Genomic DNA, 17,085 nt, shown 5'->3' on the forward strand with positions numbered 1-17,085 from the left:
CTCTAATATCAAATCCAAAAACTAAAAAATTATTACAAATTGTATAATAAATTTATATCCAGAATGTTAAATAATGTTTATAAAGTTATTAAATTGTTGCTAAAAAGATTTTATTGTCGCAACACAGATTTTCTGATCTTTCATACAGAACAAAACATATTTCTACCAACTGTACAGTAACAAAATAAAGAACAAGAGAAGTACTGAAATCATATCTCCTTGGTTGACGTACAGAATGCTATTTTGTTTCATTAGATTTAACAATTATTATCACTTCTCGCGCCTTGGCAACATACATCCTTAAACGCTAGTACGCTTATCGCTTTATAGATGTACGACTTGCTTTTATTGGGGTATTTTGTATCCCTCTTATACTTTCTGCATCTCATTCACTGAATTCGTACTTTTCGTTATCGAAATAATGCCCCGATTATGCAATGAATTCTTAACTTATTTTTGTGGCACCATTGTGATTCACCTTATGGTTTACAGTCCAGTTATCTTCTTGTAGATTTTTCAAATGATCTTCTAGTAATGATGCCAAATTACGTCTTTTAAATCGTAATGATTCTTTCACAATATCTCGCAAAAATGCAAGTCGTATATCTAGAGTCCCTTGAATTTGGTGTAAATGTGAAAATAGTGTTTCATAATCTGAAACAAGATTATAATTATTGGTATAAATTATTTTGTAGATTCCCTTCTTCATAGACTATAGATATACATAAAAAGATAATAGAAATACGTATCCATTTCAACTTACTTGTACCTCTTCTTCGCACTTCCTTATATACAAGTTCTCGAACGGACAAATTATGTCTTCTAATATCTTCCAATTCTTTTTTCGTCAAAACTTTGTCTTTTTCTACTTTGGACTCGCGTTTTTCTTCGATATGATTAGACAATCGTTCATCAACCGAATTTTCAACTCTCACACTATTTTCAACACAATCATTAAGAGGTAGATTGTTACACTCATTCTTAACATTTTCCGTTTTCTCGGTTTTCACTTCGCTCTTAGGTGTATCAACATTATTAACTACCGGTGTTAAAGTTGGTGGAACATCCATGTGATTGTTAGTATGTTCCACTGGAATTGGTTCGAAAACTGGTATTGTTGGCATTTCTGCAAGGCCATTTACTAATTTCTCCGGCGAATTAATACACGGCGCATTTGATACACTAGGTGTAGAATTTGTTATATTTGATGAAACTTGATTCGAGTCGGCAGTTGGGGTCACTTGATTTTTCGTATCGTCAACCCATGGTACTGGCGAACTCGGTGGAGTATTCGTAGGCGTATACGACGGTCTCCGTACGACTACATCTTTAGGAATTGGACCCGGTTTTCGTTTATTTGGCGGTGGTTTCGAAGCAGGCGACCCTCCTCCATCCGATGCAGGCAAGCTACGTTTAAGACCGCCCTTGGAAGTTGAAGATGTTGCACCAACCATATCAATATCCGCTTCGTCGACCATCATTCTTTTATCTATTTTGAATGGATTACCTGGAATTTAATCACAAGAAATTAGATACTCTTTTAACATAAATGTAAACTTGATATTTTTAAATTAAAATAACTAGATTAGTTATCAAATATTTTGAACTATTACCAAACATATGTTGTCTAACTGGAGCACTTTCTATTTCTCTCAATGGTGGAGTCATACGTTTCAAATATTCTTGATAATTTCCCATTTGTGCTAGGGGCATTGAGTGAACGTAATCATCATCAAGTAATTTTGTATGCAGCAACCCAGGTTGCAGGAAGTTGGCTCGCATTCTAACAACTTGATCTAACAAAGATTTTCGTGGAACGTCGAATGCGTTCCTATAACTATGCGCACCACGTTGTTGATTTCTAATTAATCCGACTACAAAACCACCAAATTCATTTAATTGATCCCTCAATCCGGTAAATTTATCTTGTAATAATGGATGTGATACCTGAAGATTAGATTAAAAAACAACATTAATTCTGTAAGAACACAAATATTTTTATATGGTAGATAATAACAAATATTTACCAAATCTTTTTTTAAAGGAGTTCTAGGAATAACCCTCACACCTTCTGTTACTGTTGTACTACCATTCACTAAATTTTTTGTCATATTGGCAGTAGCAAGTTGTTTGGAAAGAACTTCATTACATAGTCTATCAAATTCAATTTTAGCTTGATTTTTTAATCGTTTTAAATAATTTAAGACACTATAGGATAACGAATTATCCATATTATCAGGTATTAATGTTTGAGCTAATGGTGTAGGTGCACCCATTCTAGTTAAAGCTCTCCTGAGGGACTGTAATACAAAATTGCACTATTATTCAAATTTACTAATAAAGTAATTAAATATTCTGATAATCAATTGAAAACTTACTGCTGCATAATAAGTGGGCATTGTTCTCATGTAATTTTGAAATTGTGTTCGCCATTCATTCGTTGGTTTTAATCTATGCACTTTAAACAGTTCTTCCAACAAAGGCAAAAGTACTGGATAGTTGTAAGGCATGACAAACAAATTTACGCACGTTAAATTAGTGCTTGCTTTTAAATATCCAAATGGATGACCCACTTCACTTGATTTGTAAGAATTCGCCACAAAAACTTGCCAACATATTGTCGGTTGTTTTCTGGCTAATATGTACTGCGTCAACGGACTTGGTTCTAATTCATATTTATCAAATGGAAGATTTTCTATCACCATAGGTTCTTGACTGGTGCAAGTAAATTTTACATTCGGATGTGCCGATCTAGCCGGCAAAGAACTAGCACTCAGATCAGGCCAGAAACTTTCAGGTATCGGCCAGAATCCAACCGCGAAACCTTTCTGAGCAGATCTTGGGACATAAATCAGTCTTCTACAAGAATGCCATGCTGTGTTTCCTGGTACCGTTGGATTAGGAAGATACGTCCGTGCTCCATTCGTTGTATTATTTTCATCCTCATTTTCATCGTCGTCTGCATGTTGTGTTTCGTTATTTAAAGATGGAGGATCTGGTCCAATTTTTTCGAAATTTATTACCACACCAGACTGAACCTTCTGTACCAAAGAGTCTATACATTGCATCATCATTCTAAAAGATGTTATACAATATGAACGACCTACAAGAGTAATAGATTTTTTATATCAGTATTTTTATGAGCAGCAATAAAATAAATTATCTTATGAAAGTATTTTTCTTTTCCTTACCTCCAGTAACTTCACACATAGCATCTATAGGAGATGAATCACTTGCCACTAAACCTGTATCTCTTTCGACAGCCGGAGTTCCAGATAAACGAAGTACCAAAGAAAATAATCTTTGATCCCATCTAAATGGCTCCTTGGTTAGTTCAGATCCGGGTATAGGAGAGTGCATTGGTAGTGTAAACTGTAATAATCATTTTTTGTTTTTCAATTATCTTTTCCATAAAAAAGGAAAAAGATGGTATTTCTACTTTTTAAATACAATTAAGAAACTTGCATCTTGATTAACTCCACTATTAGTCGTATATTTTCCTCCATCTGTAATCACAACAATTACTGATGGTTCCAAATAAAAGGGACATCTTCCCTGTCCATATGTATCTATGCCAGTTTGCATACGATTTATGTTCAAGACATCTAAAGCATGTTTCAAAGCAGCACCTAGTGTTGTTAGCCCAACGCATTGTAAATTTTTAAGCTCGTTCATAAAAGTTGCTAAATTTTCCTTCCATCCAGCCTAGAAGAAAAGAGTATTTGTTTAGTTATATATCAAAACCAAGAGAAAACAATTTCTTCTTCAACGTAATATAATAATATAAAAAATCATATATGTTCTTATTGAAATGTCTTCCATATTGGAAGAATCTTGATCTTTAGTTTTCAATTTATTTCTAAAACAAAAATAATGACAAAGCTAATGATTCAAGAAAGGTACAAAATTGTAACTTATTACAAGGTTTGGAGTTCTGTCACTAAAGTTTAGCAACAATGGAGGAGAAGAAAATTATTCTGCAATAATGAGAACCTCCATGTAACATTAAATATGCAGACAATAAAGAATAGCCATAAAAAATTCACAATGTTCATTGTCAATCACATTGGTGATTTTTTAAATTCATCATTGTATCAACAATATTTACATTAACTTCTATCCAATGCATGATAATTCTTTATTGTCTCAGGATCCACTGTCATATGGAAAACTTATTTTACTTCTCTACCATTACCAAACTGGTGACAGTACCTTAATCCTTATAACAACTTTCAACCTTGGGCCATTCTTAATTGATCATCATGTTCAATTCTGAAAAAAAAAGACCTACTTCAACTTATAAATAAATTTCATAAACACAAAATTGAATAGGATGGAATGAAATCAAAATTTTGTTATAAAATTAAAAGAAAATTTTTGTTGGAGAGGGATTAACAAAGCATAGATTCTAAAATTTAAAAAGGAAAGCACATGTGAGTTTGTCTTATCAACGAAATTGTGTATATCAATTTCGTAAATTTGGCGCGCACGTAACCATAAAGAAAGAAACCCTCGTGGGCAGGCCCCCACTCGCGTATTACTACCCACAATGCTGCTCTTCCGTAACCGAGGACAGAAGATACGGCAAGTGCACGCTGCACTTTGCTGCCTTCTTGCTGACTATCAATTATTCAGCAATCGAAGGGGACCAATAACATGGCAATTCTGCATGAATGCATCGATTGGTCATATAAGACAACGAATCATGGATGCATTTAAAAAGAAAAACAGAAAAGATATTTGAGAGAAAAGATATAATTGAAAGTTTTATGCATGAGACACTATACATGGTAGTTAGCTAGCGTATGTGTGCGTGTAAGAAAGAGATGCAATGATCTTAGGAACAAGAAAAAGGGAAAAGGATAAAAAGTGTGAAAGATACGAATGTAAAAGCAAGTGTAATACGAAGAAAAACATACCTTGATATTCTGGGGCGGATCTTCGAAGGTCAGGAGCATGTAACGATCTCCACGACTCTCTGGTGATCTTTGTCTTACCTACAGAAAAAAAAAGAAAAAAGGATTAAACGATTAAAAATTACGAGTTGCAGGAAAGTAAAAGGCAGGGAGTCCGTTATTACACGTTGCTCTTTTTGACAATGGCACACGAACTAATGATTGGGCACAGCAATCACAATTGAATCTCCCGGCCGGGAAAGCTGTCTGACTAGCGTACCTTCACGAAAGTCTCCACGGCGCTCTTGGCTACATCCAAAAGCGTGGGTCGCCCGCCCAAATATGCCCTCTGATTCATGGAGGCCGACGTGTCGATCAAAAAGACTATTATGGTCATCTTCGCGAGGCGAACCCGCTCGTTCTCGAGGTCGTAACTGCGGCCCGAGACCTCCCGTAGTCAGAACTAGCTAGCTAACAGCCCTACGACGGCGTGGCGCATAGCTGCTTCGACCATTGAACGCTCCCGAATACGCTCTCCGAAAAACTTCTTTTATCGTAACGGCGCCCGCTTCGTTCTTACTCTTTTTCGATCTCTCTCTTTCTTTTCTTTTTACTTCTCTTTCCCTCTTTTCCTATATATATATATATATATATATATATATGTATGTATGTATGTATGTATGTATGTATGTATGTGTATACGTGTATGTATAGTATATATATATTAATATGTATATATATGTACGTATTTTCCCCTCTTTCTCTATACCGAACCGAATATCTACTGCTACGTCGCGCGCCACTGGTGCTCGAATGTGCCTGGTGAACAGCGGCACACGGGACAGCAGCTGAAACGCAGCCACGAGATCGCGAGTCGGACAAGTCCGTCTGCCAGTCTGTCCGCTCGTTCCTTCGTCTGTCCCTCTCTTCGTTTCCTATTCTCTCCTTCCTTTATCTTTCTCTTTCTCGCTCTCACGATATCCTTTGTCTTTTCACGTATAGTTTCTATCGTTCTCAGTCCTTCATCTCCTTCCTTACTACCGATGTATATACGACTGTCTTTCTCTTTACCTACTGTTCTTTCTTACTCTTTCAATTTAACGAGAACAAAACTTAACCTTCTCTTTCTACGTTTCATTCGTCTCTGTTGACGGTAGCTTTATCTTGCTCGTGGTTACACTGCGTCGCAAACCACGTGACTTCATAGAATTTATTTCTATTGGCTGTTCTCCCTCCAAGTAAACTTTCATCTCTATCACTGTTGTATAAAACGCATCGTGTTTCGACATTGTATAAGTGCGTATCGAAACGCTGTTTACTTCTATCGAATAAAATAGTTGTTACATACTACTTCTACACATTTTATACGTTCTACGATCACACAGTGTGTCGTAAAGTTGGGTTTGTTTCAACTTGTCCAAATGAATAGATACATGTATGCAAGAAGAAACATAATGTTACAATTAATAGGTAACCTATTTATTTTATCTTGTTAGGAAGATTTTGCGCTGCTTTGAGTGCATATTTCTTTTTTATCTTTCTTATCTTTTCATTATAATCGTGTAATAGTATATAATGGAATGTGTGTTGTGTAATGTATGTAACCCAACATATTTTGATTTATTCTGTTTCAATGATATCAAGCAGTCAGCGAAGAAACAAACAATGCGTAAGGAATTTGCTGTATATGTTACAACGAATTAAAATAAATTGCTTTGAATCATATATATTATTGAATAATTTTTTACCCATCCATTTTTACGTTTTCTTTCATTTTAATGGTGCACTGTGTCCTCCAGTTATCTTTCATTTTTCTATTTTTACCTATTTGAAGTCTATTAAAAATTATATGAACATAATAAAACAGCTGATTCAAGGGAATAACCAATCAGAAAATAAGTAACAGTACGGACTCTAATATGGCTGGTTTCTAACTCTAAGTTAGTAGCGTTTTAGCGGTTAAATGATTTAGATAAATTGTTCTGTATTTCATATATTCTAGGCTGTAAGATATATGTATTGCGTAATATGATTTAATATTCTATAGTCGTAAGTTGTTAAGTTCAAAAGTTGTAAGAATCGTGCAAAGTATTATATGTATAGATATTTCAGTATTATTTAGTATAAATAAAATTGTATACAAAAATATGGATGAGCTAAATCCATCTAAGCGCAAAAAAGTTGTCAATCTTCTAAAAAAATTTGAAGAGAATAGAAAAAATGTAAGATGATTCTTTTTTAAGAAAATTAGCAAAATATACTTCTTTGAATATTTTGTTATTTTTTAGGTATCTGAATCTATTATGACATTTAATTTTAATAAACAACGTATTAAACATTTAAGCGAATTAAATGATGTTAAAGAAAACTGTAAGGGTATCCTGTATTGGATGTTTCGTGATATTAGGACACAAGGTATATATTTAATACATATTTCTACATAGTTCTTTCATTATTATTAGTTTATTAATAAGATTTAACATTTTTAGACAATTGGGCTCTGCTCTTTGCCCAGAAAATTGCTGTGAAAAGAAATGTACCCCTCCATATATGTTTTTGCATAATGCCAAGTTTCCTAAATGCTTCTATGAGATATTACAAATTTCTTTTAAAAGGATTAATGGAGATTGAAGAAGAATGCAAACAACTGAATCTAAACTTTCATCTTTTACATGGTGAACCAAATGAGAGTATTCTTAAATTTGTAAAAACATATAACATGGGGGCTGTGATCGTTGATTTTTATCCACTGAAGTTACCTATGTTATGGATCGATAACGTACAAAAGAATCTTCCAGAAGATGTCCCTATTTATCAAGTAAATACGATTTTAATTGATGATGTAATTTACAGATAATCATTTGATATGTTAATATACATCTTTCAAAGATAGATGCTCATAATATTGTGCCTTGCTGGTATGCATCATCAAAACAGGAGTTTGCTGCTAAAACCATCAGAAATAAAATAAATACAAAATTACAAGAATTTTTAACAGAATTTCCTCCTGTTATTAAGCACCCATATTTAACAAAAGAAAAATTTGAAAACAACAATTGGGATATAACTTTGCAAGATGTAGAAGCAAGTAAGCCAACAACTGAAATTACATGGGCTAAACCAGGATATAGAAATGGTATTAAGGAACTTGAAAATTTTATACAGAATCACTTACAAAAATATGGAGATGAACGTAATAATCCTTTGTCAAATGCCATCAGTAATTTATCACCTTGGTTTCATTTTGGTATGATCTCAGTACAACGTTGTATTTTGGAAATACAAGAATATAAAGGATTGTATAAAAAATCAGTTGAATCCTTCATGGAGGAGGCTATTATTAGAAGAGAACTTAGTGATAATTTTTGTTTCTATAATGAAAAGTACGATCTTGTTGAAGGTGCCTATCCTTGGGCTATAAAAACACTAAATAAACATCGGTAATTTATTTTATTTATTGCAAGTTGTGTACATTGGATTATTGTTAACATTTTATTACATTTAGGAAGGATACAAGAAAATATGTATATTCTTTAAGTCAGTTGGAAAATTCTAAAACACATGATGATTTATGGAATGCATGTCAAAATCAAATGATAATAACAGGAAAAATGCATGGATTCTTAAGAATGTATTGGGCAAAGAAATTATTAGAATGGACTGAAACACCTGAGATTGCTTTAGAATGGGCCAATTATTTAAATAATAAGTACAGTATCGATGGTTGTGATCCGAATGGTTATGTAGGTCAGTTCTCTATCTGTCCTTCTGTGATGTATTTTATTATTACACAATATGTATATTTTATTTGTGCTTCTAGGTTGCATGTGGTCTATCTGTGGTGTCCATGATCATGGTTGGCCAGAAAGAGATATATTTGGGAAAATAAGATATATGAATTATAATGGATGTAAACGAAAATTTAATGTTGCCGAATTTGTTATGAAATGGGGAAAGAAGAAAGCTAATGAACTTATATAAAAGCATAGCCACTAATTATGATTATACAGTTATTAATTATTTATTAAAATCTATCCGTCCACATTTAATCTCTATCTTATAAAAATATATATTATATATAATTAAAGTATTTTATACCAATATATAATTTCCAATGGTTAATATTTATCAACGTTGTGCATCATTGCATAATAATGAAAGTGAAGTGGGGACTGCATCTAATGAAGTTAAAGAAAGTGCAGCAGCCTTTAGAGCTAAGGAAAGACAGCTGGTTTCATCTAAATTTTTATGAATTCCATAAATTATTCCAGCAGTAAGACAGTCACCACAACCACTCACATTGTATGTTTCTTTTGGATCATCAGAAATAAAAGATAAGGGAGGATATAGGCGAGAAGTGACCATAGTATGAGCAACCAATTTTCCTCTTTTATCATAAAAGGGATCATTTCCAAGGGCTTTACGAACGACCTATAAAAAATAATTATTAAATTCTATATTTATATTTTCTTAGATTTGTTCCAATTATTAAATATTTACCAATACTCCTTGTGATCCTAATGTACTTATAACCACTGGGATAAATTCAGCTACTTGCTCTGCAATTGTTTTTACTTCTTCTAAGTCTATAGGTAATTTGTTGTCAGGTACCGATATGCCAAGATATTTCCCAATAGCTGATAGTTCATTCCTATTTGGTGATATAAAATGCAAAACATTTTGCCATTGCGATTTTGCTTTAAATACTTTAGTTGCCTTGTTCACATCCGTGGGTTCATACCAAACTAAAAAATAAATGTCATGTTTGATTTTAATACATCATAGTTCAATTTACAAATATAATTATTTTTAAAATTTTATATTAAATATATTTTTTTTATCTTAATACACTGGATGTAATTTTTATATACTAATTGTTTGGTTTTAAGATGCTATTTAAATAATGGCGCTAAGACTAAATGCATTCCTCGCAATATGGAGCGCTGCTAGAGCGCTAAAAATTCTTCATGTGAATGGACATCTATTAATCATTTGTTTCATCGTCTCATAGACGCATACCGCATACACAACGCAAAACATAACGCATAGTGTATGTGTCACATTACCACATTCCGACTTAAAACCTAAAGCTGCTTAAAAGCAAATCTGAAAACCACGTAAAATAAGTCAAACTTAAAAACTATTTACAAAATAAAGCAATAGAATGAGTAAAACTCTAAACGGTAAAGCTGCTGTTATATGCACAGCACTTGCATTTCTTTCAATCATCATTGCATTCACCACACCCAACTGGCTTGAAACCGATGGAAAATTGGAAAATCCAAAATTTGTCAAAATCGGTAATTTGATTTACATATTTGACATATTAGTAAGAAAAATACTATTTAAATACTATATTGCCTTATAAAATGTTATTATAGGTTTATGGCAGGTATGCTTCCAAGGATTTGGAGATCCACATCATTTGTATGACACTAAATTTTATGGTTGTTGGTGGGTGTTTGAAGAAGAATATTACATAATACATGATATACTCCTGCCAGATTTTTTTGTTGCAACACAATTCTTTTTTACATTATGTCTGACTTTATTATTAATAGGAGGTTTCTTAACTGTATTATATACATGTTGCTCACAACATCATGATAAATATCAGTTGCTTCTATGGACAACTGGTGGAAATTTGGTACTAGGTGGAATGTGTGGTATTATTGCTGTTATAATATTTGGTGCACGAGGTGATGGTAGAGACTGGATGCCCAATTGGGAGCATAATAACATCAGCTGGTCTTATGCATTAGCTGTTATTGGTAGTTTTACTTTGGTTATAGCAGGTACATTGTTTTTGATTGAAGGCCGTAGGCACAGAAAGAAACAAGAAAGAATATTACGGGAAGAACAAAAAACACATACAACCATTTAAAGTTATAAATGCAATAATTTTTTATATTTGAGGGAAGTTGGAGGTAATAATATAAAAAAAATATTTTATACGTCTTTGTAATAAAATGTTACATAAATATGCTGTATTTATTGTTTTGTAAAATAATTTGTATGTTAACTTTGTTAACGAATCCGTCCATAGAAGAGATTTTAGATATAAGTGGCCTTAATTATGCAAGTGAAGTGAAATGTTAGAGAATTATATGAAGAATGAAGTTGAATAAAGTAATTTGTTCGAAATCATATCTCCTCTTCTTCGCATTTATGTTAATTTTTCTGTCATATTTGCCTTTTTGACAAATAAATATATGCGTAAGTTGCGGATTAAAGCAAAATAATTAGGTTGCAAAGGGTAAATATGGTCAAACTCTGACCCATTTTATTATCGGGCGAAATAATTCAACGTGAGTTACGACTAAGATTGCGTGCACGAAGATCGACGTCAGGTGTAAGTTGTTGACCTAGTTTAGCTCCTATTTTAATCAGCAACTTCTACAATTTCACGTACTATATCGATCACACCTGGAAAAGGTGTTACTATTGGTTCCGTATCATCCTTCGATATTTAACAATATTTACGGAAACGTAAAATTATTAATAAAATGACACGTATAATGAATAGTAAATTTCAATTTCATCATGAATATTTTTTTGCGATATTGTTTTAATTTTAATGACATTAAGTAATGTGAATTGCATCTCGGTGAATCATACATAAACTGAATAGTAGAATAAGTCATATCGATTCCAAGAATTTTAATTGAAGTTTATGGATATGAATTAAACAAATTCTTTTTTATAAAATACAAAACAACAATTCGTTAGAAATCTTTTTTATCGTTTTTCGGAGCTATCTCTTTAAACTTAATAGTTTACATTGATTTCGTAAATTTTTATTATTAAAAACTTTAATAGCCGAGAAAATTGACCTAAATAAGAAGAAATACATTTTAGTATTTCCGTTTCATTTACTATTTAAGATTTCGCGATGTAGAAATATGTAATTCAGTTGAAACGTCAATGACGTAATGTCGTTACTACAATAGAAATTTATAAAAAATTCTCATACTAGCAGCGTCTCCCATTTTAAGTCTTTGTTTATCATTCTATAGCATTTAAAGCACCTTTCATTAAGTATTTGAATAATATAAAGATTTTTTAACTTTAACATTATTAGATATCACGCAAAATTTTTAATGTGCTTTTTAGCAATTTTTAGCAGTTTTTAACAGTTTAACAGCATTTATCATTTAAATGTATGAATGTTAATAAATGACTATTATATCGCCTATGTTTCGTAACTGATAACAGAAAAAAGATATTTCATTAAAATTTCTTTTTTAAATATAGTTGACATATTTAAATAATATTTTAATTAGGCATTGAGAACCCTTTCCTTGTCATAACTGCTAGTTTGTACTCGTGGGATACTCACGATTTTACAAGGTTAGGTTGGATGGTATGGTAAGCTACATGGTCATCACACAACATAACGTGTTTGGGTGTGGTTAATGCCGTGGGATCTTTACTAGATCAGTAGATTTGAATTGTTTGTCGTACGCGTTGTTTTACATCGTGATCATTCACGAAACAATTTTTTCACAATGAAGAAAAGAAGCTTTTCCGGCAATGTGGGTGTCGGTGTCTTTATCGCTGCTTTCGTGTGTGTTTGCGTTGCATTTGGTACACCAGCATGGTTAGTGAGTGATTATCGTATCACTGGCGCAAAACTCGACAAATTAGGCTTGTGGACGCATTGCTTTAGATCACTTCCAAATCCTCAAGAAATGGACGCACCCAGACGCTTTTTCGTTGGTTGTAGATGGGTTTATGATCCCTTCACTGCAGGTTATTCTGACATTCGAGGCTTTCTACTACCTCGTAAGTTTCTTTTTAGCTTAATCATTCCCATTAATACTTATAAATTTATCAAAGTAACATGTTGTCATTGTATCACTAATCTTAATTTCTTTGTTACAGCATTTATGATAGCAACACAGTTTTTCTTTACTCTATGCTTCCTGTTGAGTATGGTATCATTTGTATTGATATTATTGTTCACTCTATGTTGTGATCCAGAACAGAAACGTTATGTACAACTTATTATGACAATTGGAAGTTTACTGTTTGTTGGTGGAATAAGTGGTGGACTAGCAGTAATTATATTTGCTTGCCTTGGAAATACTGATGGCTGGATGCCTGGACATGCAAACAATTTCTTTGGTTGGTCCTTTATAATAGCAGCTGTGGGTAGTATGTGGACAATTATAGCAGGAGTTCTTCTCCTCGTTGAAGCAAATGTTCAACGTAAAAAACGAGAGTATTTAAAAGAATCTCAAACAAGATTCCAGCTTGAATCTCGTACATGAGTCAGAGTATTATTATTACATGAGACTTGCACAACAATTTAGTGCTAAAATTTTGTAATGTCATTCCATCCATATATTAGCTAGTTTTTAATAATAGTATAATGTAAGATATGTTTTCTATTATTCTAGTACAAAGTAAGTTATAAAACAAGATTTGTATTTTTGTTTTATATATACAAGTTTTATATATACAAGATATGTATAAATTGTATTAAGTAGGAATGAGAAGGGAACCTTTGTATTTTTATTGTTGTTTTACTTGTTTATTAACTTTTTGGAAATTAAATTATACTGAAAATGAAAGTTAATGGAAATATATCTAAAGTTAATTATTTTAGCAAAGGAAGAGTAATCTCAATTGTATCCAATAGAAAAATTTCTTTTTTCTTGAATTATAAGAAGTTGTTATGGAAAGTTGTATAAGTTTTACAATGTAAACATTTACTGCCAATGGTCAATTTATATGTACAAGATTTGTAAAGACTAGTGTAATTTACACATATAAAAATACTAACATAATTATATGAATTAATTTAATTATTCGTCCTTGACTGTAAATTATAAAAAAATTGTTTTTAACTAGGCACAATGCATCGTTTTTGTAATATATCTTTACTTCAATAAAGATAAGATTAAATGTTGAAAATAGTTATTATTTATATATTATTTTGTTTTTGTTTGAGAACCACTGATCTGACTATAGAAAGTAGAAAATTTGCAGGATGTCAACTAAAACTAAGGTACATTACTGGTAGTGAAACGAATGTGGTGTAGCAAGTTTACGATAAATAGAATATTTTAAGGCTTAAAGAAAGAAGCAAAATAATAATAATGTCTGTTGATGAACAAGAATATTATCGCGCTTTAAGTAAGCAATATCATTTCGTAGACTTGCAGTGAGTGAAAAACATTCATAACCTCTATTAATTGTTTATTATGTATTTTTTCGCTATGTTTATAAATATCTTCTGATTGTTAAATTAATTTCATTTCAGTCCCTACTGGATTTAAATTAAAAAAAAGAGATTTTCACTAATTTTAAATATATGTAATTCTAGGAATATTGTTTTGAACAGCTTATTAGATACTCATATTCTTAATTTCGCAAAAAATCAAAAAACAATTTGTTGGGTGTCACCACATTTTTTTCAAAGAATATTATGTAATTAGAAAATGATTATTGCCAGTGACTGATGGTTGTGCAAACATTTGTCACATCTGTTTTTTTACTCTTATTCTTTGCACAAGTTGTGATTGTATTGATCTTAGTCCATTGGCCTTTGAAATTTGTAATGAATTGTGAATGGATGCTTTTAGCTACTGCTTTCGTGTGTTGTGTCACAGTAGGTAAGTAGAAGTTTTCAACAATATATCAGTTAAATAAGCAAAACACGTTTATGACCTTCAAATAATTTTTAAATTTTAGGTACTCTATTGTTTTTAGCAGTATCAATATTTGGAGAGCAATATTGGCATACAGACTGACTAATATAATCAAACCATAGCTATTTGTTATGGTCATATGGTTTGGCAGTTATTTCATTCATGTCTTTCTGATTAGCTTTATGTTAACCGTTTGAGTGCCAAGTGGCGCTATTGCGTTTCTTATATCCTGTGTTAAAAAATCCCAGTGCTCTAGGTTGTGAAACCGATAATAACAGTATGCTCATTTTTTGTCGATACATGTCTTTACAGTTATTGTTCAGTCTTAGGTAAATTAAGACAAAATTTGAGTAATATTATACTTTGTAAATGTACATGTTTTTATTCTTCTAAACAACCATTGCTGTAATAATATAATGAACTAAATTATATATAGTAGACTATAAAAAACGATAATGAAATATATGTTTATATTAACGAGGTAGTTGATGAAAAGACGAATTTTAATTTCAGTCTAACATTTAGATGCAAATATTATTGAAATTTACATAAATGCCATAAAATATCTAAATAATATTTTTATATGATTTAAACCCATTGATGTCAGTACTTATGCTCAAAAGGATATCAGAATAACATTAAACTGAATGAAATAAGACTTATCGTATATAAACATAAAGCAGCGCAATCGCGCTCCTTGGCAGTTTTAGACGAGGAATAGAACAAGCGCTATCACGCCGCCTGCCATTTTTGGACATGGAATGAAAGAAGCGCTATCGTGCCGCAATTTTTTATTGGGAAACAGCAAAGACCAGTGGCACTCAAATGGTTAAACTTAGTAATGCAAATGTAGTACATAAAGCAAAATTTGTATTAATTTTATAGATTTATATGAAATAGTTATTATATACTGGGAGGATATATAGTATTCAAAGAAGATTTATTTCAAATCGATTTATAACTATTTTTGGATTAATTAGAAGTGAAAACTTATAAAACTGCTTTTAAAGTCATTTTTTTATGACATTGCCCTGCAATTGAGTGCGTGTTCTCAGCAACAGTATTAACTTCGCATATTTTTTTATAAAAACCTGTATTTTTAGATAAAAAAAACTGTTCTCACATTTTTAGACTATTGTTTTATATATACATATAAATATATATTTAAGTCTAGAATATTTTAGAAGTTATAAATGTTATTTTAGAAGTTATAAAATAATTACGATAAAAATTATCGAAATTGAAAAATCATAAAAATGTACATATCTTTCTAATTACTTTTTATTGCAAAGTTTTACATAATAAACGTTAATCAGATTTTATATCATATACCTTGAAAGTACAATCAATATTTTATGAGATTAATGAAAAAAAAAAGAAAAAAAACTGAAATGAAGTAAAAGCTTATAAAAGTATCACCTACCTGGAATTTTTGAGCACGTTGCAAGATCCAATACGTATCGAATCGTATCTAGAGGTAGATTACCGTCAAGAACGATGAAACTCGAATTCTCCACGTACGATTGGTATTTCTTCACCAAATGCGGGCTGATACTAGAGAATACTTCCATCTCGCCGACTGCGAACCGACATTCGCCTTTGTAATCGATGATCACGGTACATCTTAAAAATCAAACACAAATACATATTTAAGAAGATAAATAAAAGACCAGTGAACAAAATATTCAAATGTACATATGTACATGTAACGCAAAAGGAAAAGATGTCTCTTTCAACGTGTGAAAGAACGAATTCGAAGATGGCAAAAGAAAAACTAATGGAAATCGGGGACAAGTGGTCTCGAGTGGTATTTACGGGGTCAATGGTTATTCCGATCAGCAATTCGCTACAGAAACCAATAACCATTAATACCAATGATGAGCTTTTACTGTCTTCGGATTCAGTATTGCACAAGAAGTATCTTATACCTCTGTTCTTTTAAATCATAATAGCGGACCTTGAACTTGATAAACGTACTCGAGTGTTCTTTTAAAAAAAATCTATAATTATTTAATCTAATACAATTTAGGGACGAAAACAAAGAGAGAAAAGAAATTATGAAAAAGAAATATTGAGTTCTCTGATTTCGTGTGAGTTAATCGATAAGAGAGAAAGAAAAAACTTATAATTGTCGAGATAATTTAGTATTAGACATAGAAGTCGATGATCTAGCATTTGCGGAAAATTGGCGGGGAAAAGCAACGCGTACCTAGCCGTGTTCATATTTGACAACTGCTCCACAGTCTGGGCACCATCTCCTAGACTTTTAATTATAGCTTTCCCAGGCTGGTCGTTACCAACGACGGATATTAACCGTGTAGCGTTCAGACCAAGGTTGATCAAGGCGTTGGCGATATTTCGTCCGACCCCGCCACAATTTTCTCGGCTTCTACCGGCATGCGTTCTACCATCGTCCTGAAAGAATACGTCGATTATTGATCCGGAATATGGAAAAGATGCGCCGCCTCTAATCGCGCGTCGAATACTACGGAGCTCGATTGATCGATCGTCTTTGAATTCTACGTGATAGCGGT

At 32.1% G+C, this 17,085-nt stretch overlaps 5 protein-coding genes across 6 annotated transcripts in view; 3 read left to right on the forward strand and 2 right to left on the reverse strand.

Annotated features, from left to right (window-relative positions):
- Positions 1 to 306: 306 nt before the first annotated feature.
- On the reverse strand, positions 307 to 5,511 carry LOC117205189 (integrator complex subunit 6). Of its 2 annotated transcripts, XM_033443348.1 has the most exons (9): positions 5,176 to 5,511; positions 4,920 to 4,997; positions 3,466 to 3,705; positions 3,192 to 3,372; positions 2,379 to 3,103; positions 2,028 to 2,300; positions 1,614 to 1,947; positions 764 to 1,507; positions 307 to 654 (listed from the first exon to the last, which is right to left on the reverse strand). In XM_033443348.1, exons 1-9 carry the CDS (start codon positions 5,290 to 5,292, stop codon positions 446 to 448), a joined length of 2,901 nt encoding a protein of 966 aa, XP_033299239.1. In that variant the 5' UTR covers positions 5,293 to 5,511; the 3' UTR covers positions 307 to 445. The 2 variants fall into 2 exon arrangements, with proteins under 2 accessions (XP_033299239.1, XP_033299240.1); XM_033443349.1 differs by lacking the exon at positions 5,176 to 5,511 and having other exon boundaries at positions 3,192 to 3,374; positions 3,468 to 3,705.
- Positions 5,512 to 6,883: 1,372 nt separating this feature from the next.
- LOC117205198 (deoxyribodipyrimidine photo-lyase-like) lies at positions 6,884 to 8,996 on the forward strand. The gene is made up of 6 exons (XM_033443366.1): positions 6,884 to 7,117; positions 7,184 to 7,310; positions 7,385 to 7,713; positions 7,785 to 8,335; positions 8,401 to 8,642; positions 8,716 to 8,996. The coding sequence occupies exons 1-6, from the start codon at positions 7,043 to 7,045 to the stop codon at positions 8,874 to 8,876; spliced, it is 1,485 nt and encodes a 494-aa protein (XP_033299257.1). The 5' UTR covers positions 6,884 to 7,042; the 3' UTR covers positions 8,877 to 8,996.
- The window catches only part of LOC117205193 (pseudouridine-metabolizing bifunctional protein C1861.05), a 34,185-nt gene continuing 25,991 nt past the window's right edge, over positions 8,892 to 17,085 (reverse strand). The window contains exons 6-9 of the mRNA XM_033443357.1: positions 16,761 to 16,966; positions 15,975 to 16,174; positions 9,396 to 9,640; positions 8,892 to 9,326 (exon numbers count right to left, since the gene is read on the reverse strand). Coding sequence (XP_033299248.1) covers positions 9,024 to 9,326; positions 9,396 to 9,640; positions 15,975 to 16,174; positions 16,761 to 16,966 — 954 coding nt within the window. The 3' untranslated portion in view covers positions 8,892 to 9,023. The remainder of the gene's footprint in view (positions 9,327 to 9,395; positions 9,641 to 15,974; positions 16,175 to 16,760; positions 16,967 to 17,085) is intronic.
- Positions 9,876 to 11,042, forward strand: LOC117205212. The gene is made up of 2 exons (XM_033443399.1): positions 9,876 to 10,195; positions 10,277 to 11,042. Exons 1-2 carry the CDS (start codon positions 10,060 to 10,062, stop codon positions 10,777 to 10,779), a joined length of 639 nt encoding a protein of 212 aa, XP_033299290.1. The 5' UTR covers positions 9,876 to 10,059; the 3' UTR covers positions 10,780 to 11,042.
- LOC117205210 lies at positions 12,254 to 13,197 on the forward strand. The gene is made up of 2 exons (XM_033443395.1): positions 12,254 to 12,680; positions 12,780 to 13,197. The coding sequence occupies exons 1-2, from the start codon at positions 12,404 to 12,406 to the stop codon at positions 13,166 to 13,168; spliced, it is 666 nt and encodes a 221-aa protein (XP_033299286.1). The 5' UTR covers positions 12,254 to 12,403; the 3' UTR covers positions 13,169 to 13,197.

This window comes from Bombus bifarius, unplaced genomic scaffold, assembly GCF_011952205.1.
Source record: "Bombus bifarius isolate JDL3187 unplaced genomic scaffold, Bbif_JDL3187 scf7180000007987, whole genome shotgun sequence".
Lineage (NCBI taxonomy): Eukaryota > Metazoa > Arthropoda > Insecta > Hymenoptera > Apidae > Bombus > Bombus bifarius.